Source organism: Sprattus sprattus (assembly GCF_963457725.1).
Source record: "Sprattus sprattus genome assembly, chromosome: 7".
In the NCBI taxonomy this organism is placed as follows: Eukaryota; Metazoa; Chordata; class Actinopteri; order Clupeiformes; family Clupeidae; genus Sprattus; species Sprattus sprattus.
This window is the reverse complement of record NC_137926.1, coordinates 36,318,786-36,341,451: the sequence shown is the minus strand read 5'-3', so window position 1 is coordinate 36,341,451 and position 22,666 is coordinate 36,318,786. Positions and strand designations below refer to the sequence as shown.

Here is a 22,666-nt window from a genome sequence, read left to right as displayed (position 1 = left end):
TTGTAACACATTTAGTTCATTTTGATGATTTTTTATTTTTTTGTTTATGTTTGCAATACTATTAATCTACTAATTTCCAACAGTAAAAGGATGACTGGATGTTGAGAGGGTAAGTTACAGATACAAAATCACAGCACTTGTAAAACACGTCAAAGTTATAGCAATCACCACAAATCAGCTACTGGGAGAGATGCAGTAATGGGGTGCAGGAGTAGTGATGACATCCTACATTACATAAGCACATTGATGTGGAGTCTGGAGGAGTGGATGCTCAGGTTGGAGGAAACTGGGAAACTGTCCATGTCGAATCCAGATTGCTTCTATTCTCGCATGTAAATCCGTGTGCACAGCACGTTGTCTGCGCCAAATATCTGTCAAAGAAGAACAGGCATATACATAAGAATGATTTGAGTGTAAAGTTAGAACTTTGTCATTCTTTTCATTATATGAAATAAATTAACTATAATATTGTGCCACTGTAAGTAGTTTGTAAACTTAGTTGTCTTCCTTTGACAAAATGTAATGAAGCATGCATTTTATGGAAATGTGCCAAATTTAATGAAGTCATTGGAAGCTGAATTCATGTTTCACACAGTCACTATGGCATCAGTTACTGTGACTAACATTTGTGAATACATTTTATTTTAGTTTTATAATAACAAAGTAAACAGTGTAAATACAAAAACAAATACAATTGCAATGCAGCTTCACACCTTAATTATGTTCCGTAAACAAAACAAGAAATTACAATTTACACAAAAGGACAGGGCTATAACATTGTATATTATTCCTTAAAAATATATGATCATAGCATGTTCAGGTCCTCCTGAATCGTCACTATTCACCTTAATGCTACACCTGTATACATCCAAACAAATGTTTTTTCTTCCTTGACTACAGACGTTATTGGGTATGTTCAGGGAGGGCAAGGCTAGGATCAGGTCATTTAAGGACAAAATGTGGCAAGGCTTTGTCTCTAGAAGGGAAAGTTAACCACACAATTTGAACTTCAACAACTGGAACCTTCCTGGAGACACCTATACTGCCCTGGTTTCTAACAGTAAGTGCCACACATCTCATGTGTGTATAATTAGGCTAACATCTATGTTGTTTGCAGTGCACACCAAAACCTTAAGCTGCGTTCCTTAAAAACCTCAAGGGGTGTTTTCCATTTCCCCTTCTTAAATTAACCCAAGACATCATGGTCACAGATCTAAGATTAATTTTGAATTGTATCCAGGAGCATTATACAAACATTGTAAAAATGTAATCTAGCTCAATCTGGATTCAATATGGAAAATAAGGCGGAAAGGGGGTGGCGTTGCTGCCCTGCTTGAAGGTCACCTATGGGAGAAGTGGCTCAGTACCCTGTGTACACCCCAGTACACTGTGAAATGTTTTCATAACATTTGGACTACATCTGTGATGATCTTTAACATCTTATCCATTTTTTTCTCCCCAGTATATTCAATTCAGTTAAATTTTATTATATAGCGCTTAAATAATACAACTGTCTCCAGGCGCTTTATAGAGCCTTATAGAGTTGTTGCAGGCAGAGGGTTTCTGCACGTAAATTAGGTGGAGAGACTACTGCGGCAACCAGTGCATTTCTACATGGAATTACACCCCAGGCGAACCCCCTCCGAGCCGAATATTCTTTATTTTTGTAATTATTATTATTATTATTATCATAACAATATAAGTGAAAGACAAACTTACATTTCTCAATTGACCTATCGCTAAACCCCGCCCCCTTATTTACTTGGACAAACTATAGGAGCTGAGCCATCAGTGTCAAAATGATATCCAAAAGGCGCTCTAGGCAACTTTTGGAGAAAGAAGGACCTGATTTCATCTAAAAGCCTTCAAAAGGGACTTCATTACGCAATGGAGAGATATCTACAAAATGTAAAACTAGATATGATTGATGACAAGCTTAAATTGGAGGCGAGAATTTACAGATCACAATGCAAGAGGGAGAAGCCTCATCTCACAGTCGTCACGATTGCAGATAACAACATCCCATACCAGCATTGTTCATGCACCGCAGGGAAAGATTAAATTAATTAACCTTCAGTTAATTGAACTCATCTGGACAGGCACTGAGATGTAGACCTACGTTTATTAGTTAATTTACTAGCATTGTCCCTGACAGGGCAGTGTCCTAGCGTAGCTATGTCAGTTATTGGACAGTGTCAAACATCGGCCATTCTGTTAAACAATCAAAATGCTAAGTTTAATATCTTAAAATCAAATACCGGCACGCGTCAACTATCGGACACATTCAGCGTTGACATGTTTGCATTCACTCTCGTGAGTGACTATGGAAAGAAACATAAGCTCCCACAAAAATATTGCATTACAGCTTTCGTTGTGAAATAGTGTACTTTTGCCTATACCTTATAGTGTGTGTTGAACACTTAGCAGCGCAACGAATATTTAATTTGGTCTTAAAGTTGTACTGTCAGATCTGTTCTCTCCAAGGATTAACAATTGATATGCTCAGTTTAATAATGGATTAACGTGACAACCTGAACGTTTGCCGATAACACACGCAGTCCGAAAATAAACACCGTTTTGATAACTGTCTGGCTAGCTAGTGCAGCTAGTGAATAGCTAATGTTAGCTAGTTTTAACCAGAGATAACTTGCCTAAGCCTAGCATAACATCAGTGGTGAAAGTTAGCCGGTACTGTCAATGGCAATAATGTGACTAATGAGTATGCCGATGATCATGTAGGCTTGATTACATTAGCAGAGGAAAATTCCAACCTTACAAGTTCCATTTGGGAGACGCAGAGGTGAACTGTCCCCCGTGCCCCCACCCCTTTCCCCGTCTCACACAGGATCTGTGCACCGCACCCTCTTAGCAAGCAGGGGCGCCTGCAGCTGCAGGGGGCGTCAATTTTCCAATTTCCCACACAGTGATATGATAGGTTTAGCAAACCGCTTCGTGGCCCAGATGATTATTAGGGCCTGAGCTGCTATGCAGCGAAGCCCTATTGTAATTGTATGGTTTCTTATTACAGTGCATGAAATGCCCTGTATTGTTATTCCTAGGCTTCTTCTTCTTCTTCTTCTTCTTGTTACCTTTTTCTGCGATTAATTCAGCCCGAACCGCTTAACGTAGAAACTTCATTCAAACTTTGTCGCGTAGGTCTTGTAAACGACACTTATGCTATGTATTTTTCACTTTTCTAAACTTTATACTTTTTAAGATATTAAAGAAAAACGAATATACATTTCTCCCATTGACTTACATTGGGCCATTATGACATCATAATAGGGTCTTTAAACTGGCTTGCACCTGTGCTTTACTGACACCTGTGCCAAATCAAAGGAACCTCTTCTCTCTCTGTCCCTCTCAATTTAACTGTAACTAGGAACATTAAGACACCATCCATTCTCTATTTTTTTTCTCTCCATCTCTCCATCTTTCTCTCTCAGTCAACTTTCACACTCAATCTCTCTTCTTCACTCCAATTTTATCTCTTTTTTTCAATATTTTCACTCTCTCTTTATCTCTTCATCCAGAGCCACTCGTGTTCACTCTTCTTTCCTTCTTCCACTCTTCTTTCCTTTCTTATTTTCTTCTTCCATTTTTCTTTCCTTCTTCCACTCTTCTTGCCTTTCTTTTTTCCTTCATCCACTCTTCTTTCCTTCTTCCACTTTTCTTTCCTTTCTTCACTCTTCTTTCCTTCTTACACTCTTCTTTCCTTTATTCTTTCCTTCTTTCACTCTTCTTTCTTTTCTTATTTCCTTCTTCCACTCTTCTTTCCTTCCTTCACTCTTCTTTCCTTTCTTCTTTCATTATTTCACTCTTCTTTCTTTTCTTCTTTCCTTCTTCCACTCTTCTTTCCTTTCTTCACTCTTCTTTCTTTTCTTCTTTCCTTCTTTCACTCTTCTTTCCTTTCTTCTTTCCTTCTTCCACTCTTCTCTCCTTTCTTCACTCTTCTTTCCTTTTGTCTTTCCTTCTTCCACTCTTCTTTCCTTTCTTCTTTCCTTCTTTCACTCTTCTTTCTTTTCTTCTTCCTTTCTTAACCTTTGCATTTCATGCACTGGTATTTCCTTCAGGAAATGCATTTTCTAGTTATTATTTTTATTCCGTTCAAAAAACGCTCTAAAACTCACCAAATTTGGCAGGGATGTTATGCCGGGAAATCTAAGATCTTTTGTGTTGATGTTTTTTTGGGGTGGGGCAAAATGGCTCTGTAGCACTCCCTAGAACATTGCAGTTTGTCAAAGTTCAACGAAATTCGGTACACGCCTTTGTCATGCCCAGACGCACCAAAAAGTGTATTGACGCCATGGTGGCAGGGCAACAGGAAGTCGGCCATTTTGAGTGGAATATGCTCCACTATTCTCCATAGTATTTTCTTCTGAGCTTTCTTCTGAACTTTAGACGACTTTCAGAACGCGAAATAGCAGTCGTAACTCTGCCGGAATCTTCTCAAATGCGATTCCACGGGCCATCTTGTGGTTATTTGAGGAATCACATTTTAAAAAATCTGTCCGTGTTAAGGCTTAACGGCTGAATTTGTGAGAAATCGTTGGTGATTGCGTTCACATCAACTCTATAGACATCCTTGGATTAAAATAATAATACATAATAATAAATACGAGAATATTTGTATCATAAACAATTACGTTTCACATTTATAGTCATGATTCTACGAGGTAGTATTTATTACATAGGTCTCTATTGCTCGTAGCTTGACTGTTCTCTCCCTTGTACGTCACTTTGTACAAACGCGTCTGCTAAATTACTGAATGTGAATGTAAATGTACACGAACACTGTGAATAAATAAATAAACACTAAACCCAATCTCTAAGAACTGTCACATGCACTTAGCCTACTGCATTTTATACGCCTACTCGTGACCAGTCTTCACACTTAGGGTGGCTATTTTGGCTGACAGCACTGACTGCATTTTATACTCCTACTCGTGACCTGTCTTCACACTTTTTTTAAAAAGTGACTTCTTAAATGTGTTTTACGGACTTCGGAAGTTCAACGTAAGAAAATATCTCCACCTTATTAATAAACTCCTGTTACGAGTTGCTTTTGTGTGGATTTGGGAAATTTGACAGCACACTTGGCTATGGCTGCGTGCCCTAATAAGGACCTGACGGGGCGTGTATGTATGCAAATCCACTTTCATGAGAACGCGCATCAATCTAAGAAACTAATCGGAAGGAACACAGCTGAGAAGACTTCGGCTGCTTATGAACACATTTTCGAGCGTGCGGGAATGCAGCGGAAGCGTTTCTCTTACGTTGATTTTGCGAAGTCGTGTAAGAAACATTTCTGAAGAATTACAGAAAAAGATCGAGAATGAGGACCATTGTTCTTTGCCCAGGGCTTCCAATTTGCTAAAACCGCCCCTGCATATATGTGTACTTAATGGATATGGTGATGAAGAACATTGGACCTCATTCTCGAACATTTTCAAGTGTCTTCCTAAATATCTTCTTACGACCTTCGCAAGGCCAACCCTAAGAAAGATTCCCCCTGGATTCATGAACGCATGGAAATGTGTTCTTAAACGAGCCAAAGTGTTCTTAGCTGTGCACTGATTATTAAATTGAACGCCCGTTCTCGTACACCTGAATTTGCATACATAAGTGGCCCACCAGCTCCTTATAAGGGCTGGAACAATAGGACCATGTGCACACACAATCAACAGACAATACGAAAGCAACTACAGGTACTGTTGCAGAATGTAGATGTGTCCATTCTATTCAACTATGGCTATATCCACGTGATTGAGTTTAGTGCTTATTCATTTATTCACAGCCATTTGCAGTGTTCATGTTCGTGTTCGTCCTCATAGAATCATGACTATAAATGTGAAACGTAATTGTTAATGATATGATATTCTCGTATTTATAATTCATAATATAAATCCAAAGATTTCTGTAGAATTCATGTAAACGCAATCACCAACGATTTCTCAAAAATTCTTCCCATCATGGGCGCACTCCAATCTGGCCAATCTACGACTGCTTTTCTGGGTTCTTAAATCCTGTTCTTAGCTAAGAACGAATCCCAGATAAGACAACTTTCATGAAAGCCAGAATTGTCCCAGGAACTTTGTAAGTGGATTTAAGAAGACATTTCTTCTTAACTGCGTTCGAGAATGAGATCTGCAAAGGCAGATATCCTGCCAAAACTCACTTTGGAATTCAATCAAAGCACACTGTTTGTTCTTTAAAAAAAAAATTTACACATCACATTGCTTTCCCTTGAGGCTGTGCAGCTATTGTGCCTAAATTAAATACAATTGCTGTCCAGTCTTCCTCCACTGCACCTCTAGCAGAGTAGGTGGCACACTTTTACACCACTGTCATAAATACCAGTTACGCTTTGTGACACCCTAATACAGTGGTACACATGTATTTATTGACAAGCTATTGACAACCATCTTTGAAGCTGTTATTCTAAGATACAATTGTTACATAATGTTGCTTTAAATTGTTATTATACATTTTAAGTGTGCATTTTTGCTTTGGGGAAAATTAATAATTATGTTAATATGTATGTGACACAATAGGAAGTATTGTTTGATTGTATCTCAATCAGTCATAACTGTGTGTAGCAAAGCCCCTTAAGATTGGATTTAGTTGAGACCTCAGGACAGGCCTTAAAATGTCCTCAACTTCGAACTTCAAACTTTTTTCATTGGCCAAAATGAATGGGCTTTTGTGGCTGAATGATTCAAATCTTGGCCAAAATCTTCTTGAGTGTTGTAATCTTCTGTAGTTAAGCGTCATACAGTGAAAAAATATGACATTGCATATCAGTATATCTAAGAGCCATAATTGTTCAAAAGGGAAGCCTAACTGCTATGCCCTGTGGGTTCAGGCCACAGCCCTGTTCATGGACCCAGGATGTGGAGACAATTATAAATTGATGAACTAGGGCAACCAAAAGCCATTTGGCAGGACTCAGGCTGCGCTGTGGAGGTTCTGATGAGCACTAACTGTGAGGGAATATGGGTCACTGCCTTTGTTCTTCCAAGTCTCTTAAAGGTCTAATTCTCCTGCGGTTGGACAGCCCAGATGCAGCCCTCTCAGCTTCAGGAGGCCCGGTCCAGAGGTCCAGATCTCTGGTAGTATGATACACACTCGGAACCTCAAGGCTCCCTCTGGAAGATTCTATGAAGGTTCCTCCAAAATAATTTCAACATCAAATAAATTATGTTTGTTCATCAATTTTGTCTTGGTTACCTTTGGCTCTTATCACCCACCTCAGTCTGAAGTCTTTTTAAAGGCGCCTCTCTTCAAAACCGGCAACATCTACACATCTGGAATTCCCTGGTATCTCACTGGATATTAGTAAGTTCATGTCTGCTCTTCCGAATCTTCACCCTTTCATTGCACACCTCCTCTCCTGCCCTTTAGTAACATCCCTTTCATTAGCACTTGATAATCTGTGTCTAGCAGATTTAAAACTCTTGACCGGCTTTGATCCCCACAGGACTTCAAGCTGTAAGGGCAGCAGTTATTTCATAGGCTGCCAGTTCGCTCTCTCTCTGACCTCATCAGCTCCTTAATTTGTAAGCAGGAGAAGCCTCTATAGTATTATTTGAGTTCTGCCCAGTAATTATAGTAGCATTTCTCTGGAAGAGATTGGTTATTAAAAGGGCTCTTAATTTATAGTGACAATTCAGTAGTCATAGATGCAGTTAACCCTCCTGCTGTTTCTCCCTTCCTCAGTCGCTTCTTGTACTAAGTTACATATCACCACTTGATAAATAAAGCAGCTCATATTTCATGGCGCCATAACCATATTTGTGCTGGCTCACCCCCTCCCATTTTATATTTCATAAATTAAGAACCTCAAGGTTTTGAACCTCTGGACAGACCAAAGGCCACCACTAGGAAATTATACATTCTTTTAGATTCTTCCAACCTGTCTCTATCAATCCATCTATAATTAAATTCAACTGTATCCATGTAACGCCCATCTGCTTGAGGCCAGCCCAGTAGAGAAAAAGAAGGAGGAGGTAAGAGCGAGACGGGGAAAAGAAGAGGCAGGCAGATCATTCCTACATAGAATAAAGCAAATATTTCAGACATACATCATAATGACATACATGGGGCAGGTGGACATCAAGAATACATACACGTGGCAGGGTGTAGAAAGGGAGGTACTAAGTTAGGAGAGTAATGCCAGCAGAGCTTAATTCATTCCCGTGTTCTGATGAGTTATGCTACCTATTGATATGTGCTACTGAGTGGTTGTGTGCATGCATATACCCACTCTCTTTCCACACCCATAAATCTGCAATCAGGCTGTTCAGCATACACTGAAGACTTGATTGATAGTTCCTGTCTGCAGTTCTAGTCACATCTATGCAGACCTCATGCTGTTCTTCTTTCCTGCTCCCTTCCTGAGAACCAGCCCCCCAGACACACCCCACGAGGTTGTGTAATTCTAGCTTCCTACGACTGTATGCTAGTTTTGGATTTTGCTGTGGAATCGCCATGTGGAGACATCCACTACGTGTAGTGAGAGGCAGGAGCAAGGAGTGATAACTTGGAGATAGAGAAAACATCGCTGCCTTTGGAGGCCAAAGGAACGCCAACACAGGCTAACTATGAAGAGATTTACCATACACGACTGTGTAAGCACGTTTTCCCTGCCCCGTCCCATTGTAGGGATTGTGTTTACTGCAATGTTCATCTTATAGGTTCATTCTTAAATAATGTTTAATGATGTGTTTTACTGTTTTCCAGATGATTTGTCAATTTTATGTTTTGGGACTTGAAGGATAGAACAATATTATGAACAATATTCTGAGACCACAGGGCTAACTCCACACGTTGTTGTATTTGGCCTACCTGTGGAGACCATGGTGGGGAACCACAGACAACCCAGCAATATGGCCTGGATGGCTGGGTTTACCAGGATAATCAGATCCTGCAGAAAGTCTATGATAAGGTTGTGGCCAACACGAGCGAACACAAATGGGATAAGGGCCGCTATGGCTGCTATGACCAGTTTCAGCTTTCCCAGCAAACAAAATTACGTCACAACTTTTAATGAACAAACATAGGCCTATATAAAATTTCTTTCAGCAACAATTTGGGCGATTTACATGCAAACCAAGATTGCCGGGCCCCCCCACCCTCCCTCCACTACTGGATCTCCCTCAACTTTTATAATGCATGCAGATCTGTGCCTTGCAGTATGATTGAATAGATTACAGATCTGAATGTTCTGTTCTTCTTCCAGGGCTCGTCTTTCTTGCTCTGTCTCTGTCTTTCTCTGTCTTTCTCTCTCTGGCTCTGTCTTTCTCTCTCTTTCTGTCACTCTCTCTCTCTGTCTTTCTCTCTGTCTTTCTTTCTCTGGCTATGTCTTTCTTTTTCTCTCTTTCTCTCAGTCTCTCTCTCTCTCTCTCTGCACAAACACACTCACTTTCAGGGCCCTTCAGGCTCATCAGTGCTATCAGTCTGAGTCTGACCATGCGCAACTTTAATTGGGTAGTGAAGAAGGGTTCAGTGTCTTGCACAAGGACACTTACAAACTTGATGAGGAGGAGTTGGAATCGAACTAGCAACATTCCTTACTAAACCACTTCTCTACCTCCTGTACCACTGTCGGGCTAACGTTATATCACTTAAACATGTCTATCACAGTGTGAGACAGCCAACAAACTTAGTCATTTTTTTTCGAGGGTTTGAGAAAAAGCATATGTTTCTAACTGTCTTACAGCTGTATAGCTCGTCAAAAGTACATCTAGCTTTGCTAAAACGGTTGTTACCCCAACGTCCCTGCTACGTTTGTGGTGCGTCCTTTTCACGTCCTTGAATAACGTCCCCAGGACGTAAAGAGTGCGTTTCCCAGACGTCACCACAATATCCTCAAGACGTTCTTGGAACGTCCAGCAGAATGTCCCCTGGCTGTCAAGGGAACCATACACATTTACGTTTAGGGAATGTTCAGAGAGGACCATCAGACGACGTCTAAGGGACGTTTTTGAAGGACCGAATGCGAACGTTCCGCAGAGGACCACAGGTAAAGGTTACGGGGACGTTTTGAAGGACGTCCTGTGGACGTGTGTCGAGGGACCAAATTTGAACGTTCCCTAAAAGTCCGATTGAAGGGTCATCGCGAACGTCACAGGAGGACCAAACGACTTCTACGAACATCCTGGTAACGTCCGCTAGGAAACGTTGTGGCGGGGACAATTGGGGACGTCGCGAATGTCCTTTTAAAGGTCTGGGAACATGCCTCTGCGGACAAGCAGACCTTCCCCCTATGATTTCCCTGAACTACGGTATTTTATTTAGGTAAACAGAAATAAAGAGCATTCATTTATATTGACTTCCGTGATTCTCATTGTGTTGGCGTGGCTGGGAATTTGAACCTTGAAGTTAACAGTGTTGAGTTAACGGCTTTGAGTTACAATACCACTGTTCATTGTTTCATCCATGAGCTGACTTGGAAAAAAGAATATGGCTTTCAAAATAGACCAGATATATCCAGATGTACATCTTGAATCAATCATTTGGGCAAATAGTAACAACAATTTATTTGTGTAGACAAACTTTCTCTATGCAAAATCTAATATCTCACCAGTATCAGTTCTTCTCCTTGAAGTTCTCTTGACCAAAATGTTTTTGGGCCATCTCCATCCACTAGTGTCTGCTTGCAGTACATCTTACTTTCAGTCTCCCAAGTGGCCAAACTCTGTTGGGTCCAAGAAAAGATCAGTTAGACTAAGGACAAGAGGAGGGGCATAAATACTTCATGATGAGATGCTACTTCCTGGGTTATATGTATTCCACAGACTGGGTGAGATTTCATATCATAAATAAGAACATTAAATAAATAATAAATATTTAGAGCTGCCTCAACATAAAGTTGAGGCATTTTTTTAAATATTGCTGACTGCCTATGTCATTACAATAAAGGCATTTTATTAACATTATTGCACATATAAAACAGTTTTCATACATTCACCATTGTGACTTTGTGATGGTGTGCCCATTGCTCATTCATGCTTGTATTCTCGCATGTGCTCATAGCTCTGACATGTTTCATGCCATACCTGCGGGACCAGAGGCCTTCTGCTCGTTTGTGGTAATTGGTTAATTGTATGTCGCTTTGGATAAAATCCCCTGCTGAATATCTGACTTTACCTTTAATGCAACTTTGTCTGCTGCTTATACTATGGTTGTCATGAGGTTCACTGCTACCTGCTCTAACATGGAAGCTTTTGATGCAATGCAAACCTCCCAACCACAGCAGGAGAGGGGCTTTAAGAATATTGTGGAATCAGGTTGCCAAGTGGCATGCTGTTATAGGTGAACACAATTGGAGTGTTGTTACTGGGTACAGCCAAAAACCTGGCAGGAGTAGCAAGTGCACTAAACTAGAATGATCAGTTCACGTTAAACATGCATTATGCATCCTGATTTTAAACACGTCCCAATAGCACTGAGTAAACTGCTTTGTAAAACTGATCAATGCTAGCTCATCCACCTCTTATGCCCAAGTTAAAGGTTCATGTCCAGTGAGGGTAAACAGGTGCCATGACCCATATTTGGAGCGAGCTTTGGGGGTTTGTATCAAGGAGCCAAGCAATAATTACAGTAATTACAGAGCCATGCATTGTGTTAATCTCATGTATCAGTATCTAAAAATCACATCTACACACCATGGTAAATATGACTTCTTTCCATTGTTTTTGCTAACAGATGGGCTATGTGTCAAGGTAGTGTAAACAGGAAAAATGCACAGATTAGAATTGTTATTTTAGGTAATATAGGCGATGTGTTCTTAATCAATGACATCCTCTACCCAGGCAATAAAACCATCATGTGTAATGCTTAGGAAGGAAGGAGTCGGGGTGGATAATATTACCACGTTTGTTAGATGCAGAGGACTATGAGGCTGATGAAGGGTATTGTGGATATGATACACTGATGAGTATGAGTAAGTGTAAATATTTCTCAATATGACATATATTTTCATAGGCTAAAGTTAGGCTAGATGGTTTTAAATTCATAAAAAGCCAGGGGAAATTTGGCAACATTCAAAAAGTTTGAACTGTTAGACATCTAAGTAATCTGTGTGAGTCATGTAAGGGATAACGGCCGACGAGCTGTACAGTTTTACAAAGGTAATGGACGCTGCGGGGCAAAGAACTCCACGACGCGAAGCCCATTACCTTTGTAGAACTGTACAGCTCGGAGGCCGTTATCCCGCTTATCTCCCGTTTACAACATCCAAAAATGTTTCTATTATTATTATTATTATTATTATTATTATTATTATTATTATTAAAGATCTTTAGGAAACTTAATATGCATAATAACCTGATGAATTCTTGATTTGAAGCCTAGTGCTCCCGTTAGAGAAAGTAGTGCGTTTTTTGAAGAAAAAAAAACGTTACGTTGGTTGTCAATGGTAACCATTCAAGAGCATTGATATGGAACGGCGATTTAACTTTTCTACTGGGACTACATCCAAGGTGTCCGTTTATACGAACTTAATGTACACCCCATTAGCCAATCAGAAAACAGTATTTCGTTCCAGAGGAAGATAACTATGTGCAATGTGCTGTGAAGCCAACTATAAGAATGCTTTATTAGTTTGCTGCTTGTCTGTATGAGCTCTTATGCCTATTTATGTAATGCCTGAGGATTGTCCTGCATATTGACAAGCAATTAGACTGGGGTTTGCCTGTGTAGTAAGGTGTAGTCTATTTGTAATCTTTTGGTGTAGAGATTTCAGTGAATATAAACAAGTAAGTAGTGAAAATAAACAAGTAAGTCATTTAGTTTATTTTGACATTCTATTTAGAAAAGGCTTCATTTTAGGATTTGTAATTGGAAACATTCAACCTGTACAAAGGTGTTAACAGCCCTTATGGATATACAATGTTGAAAGGCCATTATACAACAGTTTCGGTCAAAATCGTAGAACCACCAACACTACCACCACTAATAGTAAGTGTGAACAAGAGCAGAAAGAGGCACAAACAACCGAATTTCGACACGTAGCCCTATCATGTTAATGGGACTTGGTCAAAGATGCCGCATTACTTCCATCAATCATATGCAGGCTTATTTTGGACTAAAGCTAAAATGTATCAGAGCATATGCTAATGGATACCTTGCTCTTTATTATAGTGCTTGCAAAGCAAAGCACTGTACTGTTATTCCTAGGCTTCTTCTTTTTGTATTTTTCCAAGTGATTTTTTGTCAAAGGAGAAGAAAGGCAAAAAGGTGGAGGAGAGCGAGGTGTGTAAAGACTGATAGATTGAAATATCGAGAGAAAAAGAGAAAGACGAGAGAAGAATGGAGTGTGAGACTGGGAAGGTGGTAAGGACATAAAGATAAATAAAGTTAGATAAGATATAACGTTAAATAAAGATAGATAGATGGATAGATAGATAGAGAAACAGGCAGAGAGAGAGAGTGAAATAATTAAGCAATAAGGTTCGAGAGGCAGTACGGTATCCCATTGTTCGAGGGAGTTGTTAGGCCCGACGCGCAGCGGAGGGCCGGCAAACCCTCGAACAAGTACATTATTGACGATACCGTACTGACTCGAGTACCTTATTGCTTTTATAACACGGTTGCCAGCGACTTTATAAATATTAAGTAAAATTAAATTATAAACAGTAAGCTGCCTTTCAGCACAAAAAAGTTCTAGTCACCAAACATTGTGTATCGCATTTCAGTAGCCAAGAGAATATAGTCCCCCTTTGTGTGGCTGCATTAGCATTGGGAACTTCACGTCTGTAAGCCTAGCACAAAAGCTACGTGTGTTTGAATGGGGTTTTGGTCTAAGCGTTTGCAGTCACCTACAAATATTCGAGACTTTCAGTAAAGACTTACAATACTCTGCAACATTCGTGTAGCACAGAAACAACTAACCGAGTCAATTTAGACGTATAAAAAGTCGTGTAGATAGCTTAATTCACATGAAACATTCCCCACTACATTAGCCACAACACGCCGCCATCTTGGTTATATATTTTCTTTTGAGTGCGCACTGATTTGGAACGCTCAGGTATATGAAAACAGGTAGTACAGTTACTATACCGTTGAATATAGCACACCCCGGAACTCACTCTCAGAATTGTGGATTCCATCTACCGGTGTTATAATTCCATCTACCCGTGTTATAATTCCATCTTCCCGTGTTATAATTCCATCTACCCGTGTTATAATTCCATCTACCCGTGTTATAATGAGAAATAGGACATCTTAGACAGGACAGCTTAGAGACAAAGAAATGGTTAAATGTACAGTGTGGAGGATTTAAGAGGATCTATTAGCAGAAACGGAATATAGTGTTCATAATTATGTTTTCATTACGAACCGTTGTGTTTTCAGTGAGTCTGCAGTAGCCCAGAATGGACAAACATTAACACTGGCACTAGAGAGGGCCTATCGTGTTGAGGCACATGATGGCCACCATAGGTTATCCTACACACATGGAAAGGGAGGGGTGATGGAGGGGAATACAGTTGGTTGCAATCTGCAACCTCACCACTAGATGCCACTAAATCCTACACAATGCACCTTAGTTAAATATTAAGATAGAGAGAAAGAAACTGTAAGATAAAGGGCCCTATTTTAACGATCATAAACGCAAGTAGGACAGCGCCAAATGCAAGTAGCTGCGTGGGCGGCTCTATGGCGCATTTGCTATTATAACAGCGGAAAAAACACACTTGCGTCCGGCGCAAATGTCAAATGGCTTGGTCCAAAGGAGGTTACTCAGCCATAGGTGTGGTTTGGGCGTAATATGCAATAAACCAATCAGAGAGTCATCTCACATTCCCTTTAAGAGCGAGGAGCGCATATTCCATAGCGGCTTGTTATTATAATGGCGGAATTACCTGGAGGAAGACCGGAAAGGTTCACATATCACTTTTCTATGCAATATTCGTTAATTTAGCCAACTCTGGTTTTGAATATAGGGTACCGTTCGTGCGAAGGAAATCACCGGCAGATTGTCGCAGGACATTTCAAGCACTGATAAAGCATGCATGCGTTGGCTATCATAAAAGTATTTTATCATTGCGATGCAAATGCCATGTGTGTATAATAATAATCTGAATTAAAGTTCATGCTTGTGAAATAAATGCATTTATATGTGTATGAGTGTTCAATTCATTGGGATGTGCATGTGGGCCTTAGTGGTTCACGTTGCTGTGCTCACAATTTCGGAACAGCGGGCTGTCGGAATAATGGGCTTTCGGAACATTGACATGGAACCATTTGATTCAGTTCTACACTACTGTTCCACCCTGTTCTATACAGTCCTATACTCAGTGGTGGACAGTAACGAAGTAAATGTAATTCGTTCCTGTACTTAAGTAACATATCTATGTATCTGTACTTTACTCAAGTATTTCTATTTGGTGAGACTTAATACTTTCACTCCACTACATTTCAAAGTGAAACTTCGTACTTTTTACTCCATTACATTAAGTAAAACCTCTCGTTCCTTTTTACCAAAGCGAATCAAATAATGAAAGGTCAAAGTGAGTTCACAATCGCAATTTTTCTTCACGTTTGGTAGAGCGTTTGGTAGCACGCGCCCTTAAAATAGCGTCTGAATACGCGCCACAGACTCTACACAATGCGCCTTTGACATTAGACTAGGTTTTTTCTGGTCTACGGCGCACTGTCATTTTGAAACTGCAAAATACCACTTGCGCCTGAGAAACGCCTTCTCTGTTCCGCCCCGCCCATTTCAGCGCAAGTTCATTTCGACTCGCGCCTCTGGAGGGAAAATCCCGCTGTGCGCCGGGTGCAAAATAGGAATGATACATGCGTCGGTGACAATGTCAATTGCGCTGGGTGCAAGATAGGGCCAATAGTGTTTATAGGTGTTGATAGGGTAGTTGCAAGAGGGTTGCAAAGGATCCACCACAACGTCGATATCAAAATCGGCTGCATGTAGCTGCTTGTATTAAGTTCAAGTCACTTTTGCTTGCTTACAGAGTGATTGCTGATTCTGCCCCCACCTACTTAAATGCTCTTGTAAGGGCAAATGTTACCCCTAGGATGCTGTGCTCGTCTAATGAGCGTCGTTTAGGACTGCCATGCAAGTACGGCAATCAAGTCTTTTCTCATTTGTAGTTCCACGTTGGTGGAACAAGCTGCCTGGCACTACCAGAGCAGGGGCGTCCCTTTCTACCTTTAAGAAGCTCTTGAAGACCCAACTCTTCAGAGAGCACCTCCCTTCCTAACTTGCACGTCTACTAGTACTTAACTGCACTTTTTAATAATATTTATTGTTACACTAGTTCTTTATTGCTCGTAGCTTGACTGTTCTTTTTACAGATCAGCTGATCGGAACGTTATTATTCTGTAACTCTTTGCTAGGCAGGAACCAATAGTCCAATACAGTTCCTTCTCTCTCTGTCCTATTCAATATAACTGTACAACTAGGAGTTTTGAGAAGAGGCACCCTTTAAGTCTACCTGTTTTTCTTTCCATCTATCTATCTACTGTATCTCTCCATCTCCACCTTTTCTTACCACACTCCATCTTTATGTACCCCTCCATTTTCTCTCCTTTTCATCTTTTCTCTCTTGACTCATTTTCCTTTATACATTTTTGGCTCTGTCATCATATTCTCTTTTCCCTACAGGTGTTTAAATTACCCAGTCGTACCTTCATAAAGCTCAACAAGCCAGCTGATGGGAACATCTGCTGACTTTGTTTACTATTTACTATTATTCATCTCATTTTGAGCTCTCTTGATTACAAAGACGGCAACTATCACTTCTTGTGAAAATGCAAAAAAAATGTGTCAGGGATATTTATATTTCTAGGGAGTCTGCACTTGCCTAATGGCAGGGATGTCCAAGTTTTCAAACTTTTGTGATGTGATTAGTTAATATGAGCGTGTTGTGATTAACTGAGAGTTCCACAGTCATTTAATAGCAAGCTTACATTTCCCATAACTGTATAATAGCAGCTTTAAATACCTTAATAGTTTTACATTTGCCCTGTGCAGAGTACCAATACTAGTTGAATTAGTTGAATAATTTAAATATTTTTACAAACATGTGTATGTGACTTGATGGAAGATATTTACAGCATTCATTCTGACAGATCATTCAGAATATGTTCGCTAAGCTATGTGTTTGTACTGTTGGTTTGAAAACATTAACAGCGTGTTCTTTTCTGACATAGATCTGTCTTGCACCCTGTGGTAGATAAGCTGTTGAAAAGACTGTTTCTATAGCAACTAGCTTATTAAAAAGACTCAATTAGTCAAAGGCACTCTCCTAGACTTGAATTCGGTCTCCTCAAAGCTAAAATGGTCATGTGTTTTTCTGTTTTTGTAGCAAAGTCTTTTAAAATGTTTCTTTCTGCTGAGTTTTCTGTTGAGATTTGTAATTTGGATTGTAATTATAGCAGAAGAAAGGCTCTGTCAGTGTGCTAACCCGCGTTCACTCTCTCCCAGAGATTAGAGGACACTTCTAACCTCTTGTGTGTGTAGTCGAGTCCTTTCCTCTTTGCCAGTGCTCCTTTTGTGTGTAATCCATTTTGCCACGGGCTTGCTTTGGACCAGTCCCAACACACAGACAGTGAGGGACAGCAGGGGGCATGCGGCACTGTACAGCACTAGGCCGAGCTTCCATTCATCCAACACAAATTATGGTGTCTGAGTCTACAGAACTGGGATAAAAACGTCCTCTCCTCTTCAGACTTAATTTACATTAGCAGACATAGCCAGCAGCTGGTGTTCATCGACAGAGCGCCGATCTTGTTTGGCACGACGCTGTTAGGCCTGTCTGCTTATCTGTCCTCTGCCCTGAAGCGAACCACAGTGAAGATGAGTGTGTTTTTTTAAACATAGAATCAGGTCACCCCTTAGCCTCTCATTTATCTGAGGAGTGAACTGGAATTGTTTGCTCATCCACATTTCTCTTCCATTTTATACCTTGTCACCATGCAGTAGAAACTGTACGCCGATAAACAGATAATAAAACTCACGTACACTAATGTCTATGACATGATTGCATGAATACAACTGCAACTAACTATTTTATTAAAGTTGAAAGTAATGCTCTGCTTTCAGCCTTACCTCATCAAACGTATGACAACATAATCATCTATATGATGCACTACATGCTTTGTGGTAGAGAAGAGTAAAGATGGGATGTCACATGGCTGTTATGTGGTATGATCAATTTCCAGAAGCCTTTTCAGTTCAACACTATCTCAATATCCAGTCTCTGTCATGTTGACCTCTTTTTTTTTGTCCGCTAAATCCTTTATCACCCAAACCTGTATCAATATTTTGTTTAAAGCATTAATGAAATCATTAATGTGACCCTCCCTGTTTCCATGGTGTAGTCCATTTAGTGCAGTGTTGCTGAGGGCAGTGAGAGAAGTAGATTTGTTCAATAGATCTAAGTTCCTGACCCGCGCTACCATAAGTTAATTAATTTACTTCAATGGGTTGTTAAATTCATTCTTGTGATGCATTCTTAAAATCAATATAACACAAATATTTCACGGGAACTAAAAAGAATCTAGGTATAGTTTAGGGATTGATACACGCTAGCTTTAGTCTGTGCTGTCAATTAATCAGTTTCTCAGTATTATCTGTCATTTATCTGTTTGTAGAATCTCTTATTTGTTAACACAGAACTCTATTCTAAATGATGAACAATACTCACCATATTTGTGTGATGACATATTGTTACTGTACAACACAACATAACAAATATATGACACTGTTATATTTTACATTTCTCAAATAAAAGTTCCTAATGTCCAAAAGGATAGACATAAATATAACGGATATGAGATTTTTATAGAAAATATTAAAACTTTAATCTAAAAAAAAATCATAGTAAGTCTTGTCTCTTGTGTATCTCTATTTAACATTGAACTTCACAGAAAGTGTAAATTCCTTAGCATTGCAGATGTATTTATCAAAACAGAATGGTAAATCTGCAAGCACACTCAAGTATGACATGGAAGAAATTCCTTCATTATCACTAAAATGATCTGTTACATGCTTAGCTCTTTTGTCTTTGCACTAATTTGAAATCAGTTGCATATATACAGTATTGTTACACACATACCTGACCCACTTAAGCTGTTTCTATGGCAAACACTTGATTAGTGTGTGCTGCGCTTGAGTAAGGCCTTTGTTAAAAAAACTAAAACAAAGGCGAAGACAGAAATGAATATGGCTGTTGGAATGCCTGTCTTTATCCCTGCCCTACATTACAAACAATTAATATTGATATTGTTTTACTTGACATTCTCCACAACTACACAATGATGTTATTTGACACTGGCCAAAGCTTTTGCAGGATTCGGTGGGTGGTTCTTAGCCACCCTGTGACTCAAAACACAGAACTTTTTTCAATATAATAAACAGAACATCCCATGCATGTGTGATGACATGGTGACTACACTATTTCTGAAAAACATGAGCACATAAAAAGTTGATATGTGATTACAAAATGTAAAATGTACATGCACATGTATTGCTTGTTTTTTTCTGGTGTTTTGGCGGTTGTGTGTTGTTGTTGTTGTCATTCATTACAGTGTAATTTTGCAGCCACGTCTTGGCCTTTAAGTACACCTACTGTACATACCTTGCATTTTCTCCCATCTAAGGTCTCCTCATCAAACTCTTGGCCAATGTGGAAGTTGATTTCTGTCGTACGGACAGTTGTAGAGGTCTTGATGTAGAACTGTTCCCCATCTTGGCGGATCTCCACGTGGGGCTTAGAGGCAGCTGCTCCCGCCACTTTCCTTAACATAGCATTCACACCTGTATGGGCACAACGTTTGATTTCATGAGCAGACGACACATACAAACTAAAACCATTACTTTATTTATATCCTTAGTTTCAGTCTAAGCATCAACAGCCTAAGAACATGTGTATGTAGGAACATACTTGCAGGCCCTTAGCGAAAAATCATCGAACACTGTCTATTTTGTCAAATAGGTTGTGTACTTTATATTACTTTATATAACTCCTTTAAAAGATGATAGGCATCCTCTCAAAAAAGTATCCCACAAGTCTTTATGGTTAGATGTTAATGTATAGATACATTGCCAAATGTAGTGAAAGGTTGGCTATCATTGGTTTATTGCAGTAAACAATAACCTTTACAACTAAAGCCTCTTTGGATTGCTCCAATCACATGCTAAAAATTCTGCATGAAGAGTCATGTTTTTCCTTTTTCGCAGTAAACAGTGTTAGGGATCCAACATGAGAATGAATGCACACATATTATGTTGTTAATTTATGGCACGGTCCACTCCATATAGGAAAATGTCAGTTTTGGGTCTGCCTAGATCGTTATCTATTTCTTTAAGGTGATATTGGGGAAATGAGCACGGAGTGGACACAAAACCAGGTCCCTCTGGGCACTTGGACCCAAATATGGTGGGGATGCTGCCGCCTGCGCCTCAGCTCCCCAGAAAACTGTTTATAATGATTAATGATTATTAGTTTAATTTGAGCATTAATATGTTGAATACTGTTGTGATTATTAGTTTCATTTGATCAGTAATACCTTGAATACTGTTATGATTATTAGTTTCATTTGATCAGTAATACCTTGAATACTGTTGTGATTATTAGTTTCATTTGATCAGTAATACCTTGAATACTGTTGTGATTATTAGTTTCATTTGATCAGTAATACCTTGAATACGGTTGTGATTATTAGTTTCATTTGAGCAGTAATACCTTGAATACTGTTGTGATTATTAGTTTCATTTGAGCATTAATATCTTGAATACTGTTGTGATTATTAGTTTCATTTGATCAGTAATACCTTGCCACAGACATTTGGCTTCATATCCTGCATAAACTCATATAGGGAAATGTATTAATCTCATCCAAAACATTATAGCTGGTATCAAGACAAGGAAGAACGTGTAGCGAATTGGTCAAAAGCAAAAGATGATCACAAGATCATTCCACAAACTACTAACTAGCTAAGAAGGTTTTTTTCTAAAAACATCTGTGTCCCTAAAAGCACTGTTATACCACCAAAATGAATGATTTGACTACTAACTCTTTGAAAAGATGTTGAGTGTTTTGGAGTCAAGTTGATTTCAAGAAAAGGTATGTTTCTTGTTTTGCCTCTGCTTCTGACAGGGTAATTAAGTGATTTGTATTGCATAAGTCTTGACTTGACAAAAAGGCTTTAGTGAAGAGACTACAGAGATGTTATTTGAATATTTATTCAAATGTTATATAGTAATATCGTATGATGTTGCAGCCTCTATAGTAATATCCTGTAATGTACAGATGCCATAACAAGGTCATGAAAAACAACAGTATTCATTCTCTGGTTTGTCTCAATAACCGCTGCATCATCAAGCTGTAAATATTGGGGCCCTTTCCTTTTCTTATAATCACTTCCAAAAATGATATGGTTCAGTGACTGACAGAACTTCAGCTGCTCCATCTTACAATGTAGCTTGCATATTAATGTCTTATGGGCACAGCTGTTAAAAGATAGCAGATACACCAGATAGCATGTATCCTTCATTCCTAACGACAATGACAAACACTGCCAACAACAATAATATATAGTATATGTCCAAAGGTAAATACATAAATACAGCAAACATAGGAAATATTAATACAAAAATCACAGAGTGAGTCGTTTCTCTTAATTATTATTTAACTTCAGTTGAAGTTTAGTCTTAAACATTGCAGTGGTAATAATCAAAGCAGAATGGTAAATCTGCAAGCACATTCAAAATATGACATGCAAGAAATTCCTTCATTATCACTAAAATGATCTTTGCAATAATTTGAAATCAGTTGCATATATATTGTTACACAAATGCCTGACCCACTTAAACTATTTCTATGGCAGACACTCAGATCAGTGTGTGCTGCTCTTGAATAAAGCCTTTGTTAAACAAAACAAACCAAAGGCAATGCGGAAGACAGAAATTCATACGGCTGTTGCAATGCCTGTCTATATCCCTGCCCTACATTACAAACAATTAATATTGATATTGTTTGACTTGACATTCTCCACAACTACACAATGCTTTTATTTGACACTGGCCAGAGCTATTGCAGGATTTGGTGGGTGGTTCTAAGCCACGCTGTGAGACAGAAATATAAGCTAATTCTAATGCATGCCTGGTCTGGCTCCAACAGTGATGTTCGTACAGCCTTTCTGCAAAAAGGCTGGGAAATGGGAAATGACAGGAAAAGCTTACCCAGGGCTTTCAGAAGTTCATCAAAATTCTCACTGCTCTTCATCTTCCAAGTGCCTGCAAAGTTGGTCATGTTGTGGGAGCTGACAGCAGTATTGATTTTCAAAAAGAATTTTCCACTCAGCTCTTTGCTCCTGTCTGAATGTCTGTCTCTGCTTCCGTCTGACTTTAGCTCTCTTGCACTCACTCACTCTCCCTCTTATTTAGAGCACAGCCCCTCACTAGCACTCATCCTGCTTCCCTCCTCCCTTCTTTCCATCGCTTGCCTTGTTCCCCTCTCATCATCGTATCTCTTCCAGGCCAGCCGCAGACAAATGCCTGCCCCCCTCCCCCACTTTTTTGACTAGGTCTCTCCTCAAGGTTTCTTCCTCTGTACAGGGACATGTTCCCATGTCACTGTTCAAGAGAGTTTGGGCTTTTGTGAAGCACCTGGAGAGAATGTGCACTGTTTAAGGT

The 22,666-nt window shown here is 39.5% G+C and overlaps 1 protein-coding gene across 1 annotated transcript; it reads right to left on the bottom strand.

Annotated features, from left to right (window-relative positions):
* Positions 1-254: 254 nt before the first annotated feature.
* On the bottom strand, positions 255-22,283 carry LOC308367859 (cellular retinoic acid-binding protein 1; the record flags this gene model as incomplete). Its single annotated transcript, XM_080841849.1, has 4 exons — positions 255-371; positions 10,586-10,699; positions 19,608-19,786; positions 22,214-22,283. 4 exons carry the CDS (start codon positions 22,281-22,283, stop codon positions 321-323), a joined length of 414 nt encoding a protein of 137 aa, XP_080697975.1. The 3' UTR covers positions 255-320.
* Between the last annotated feature and the right edge of the window lie 383 nt (positions 22,284-22,666).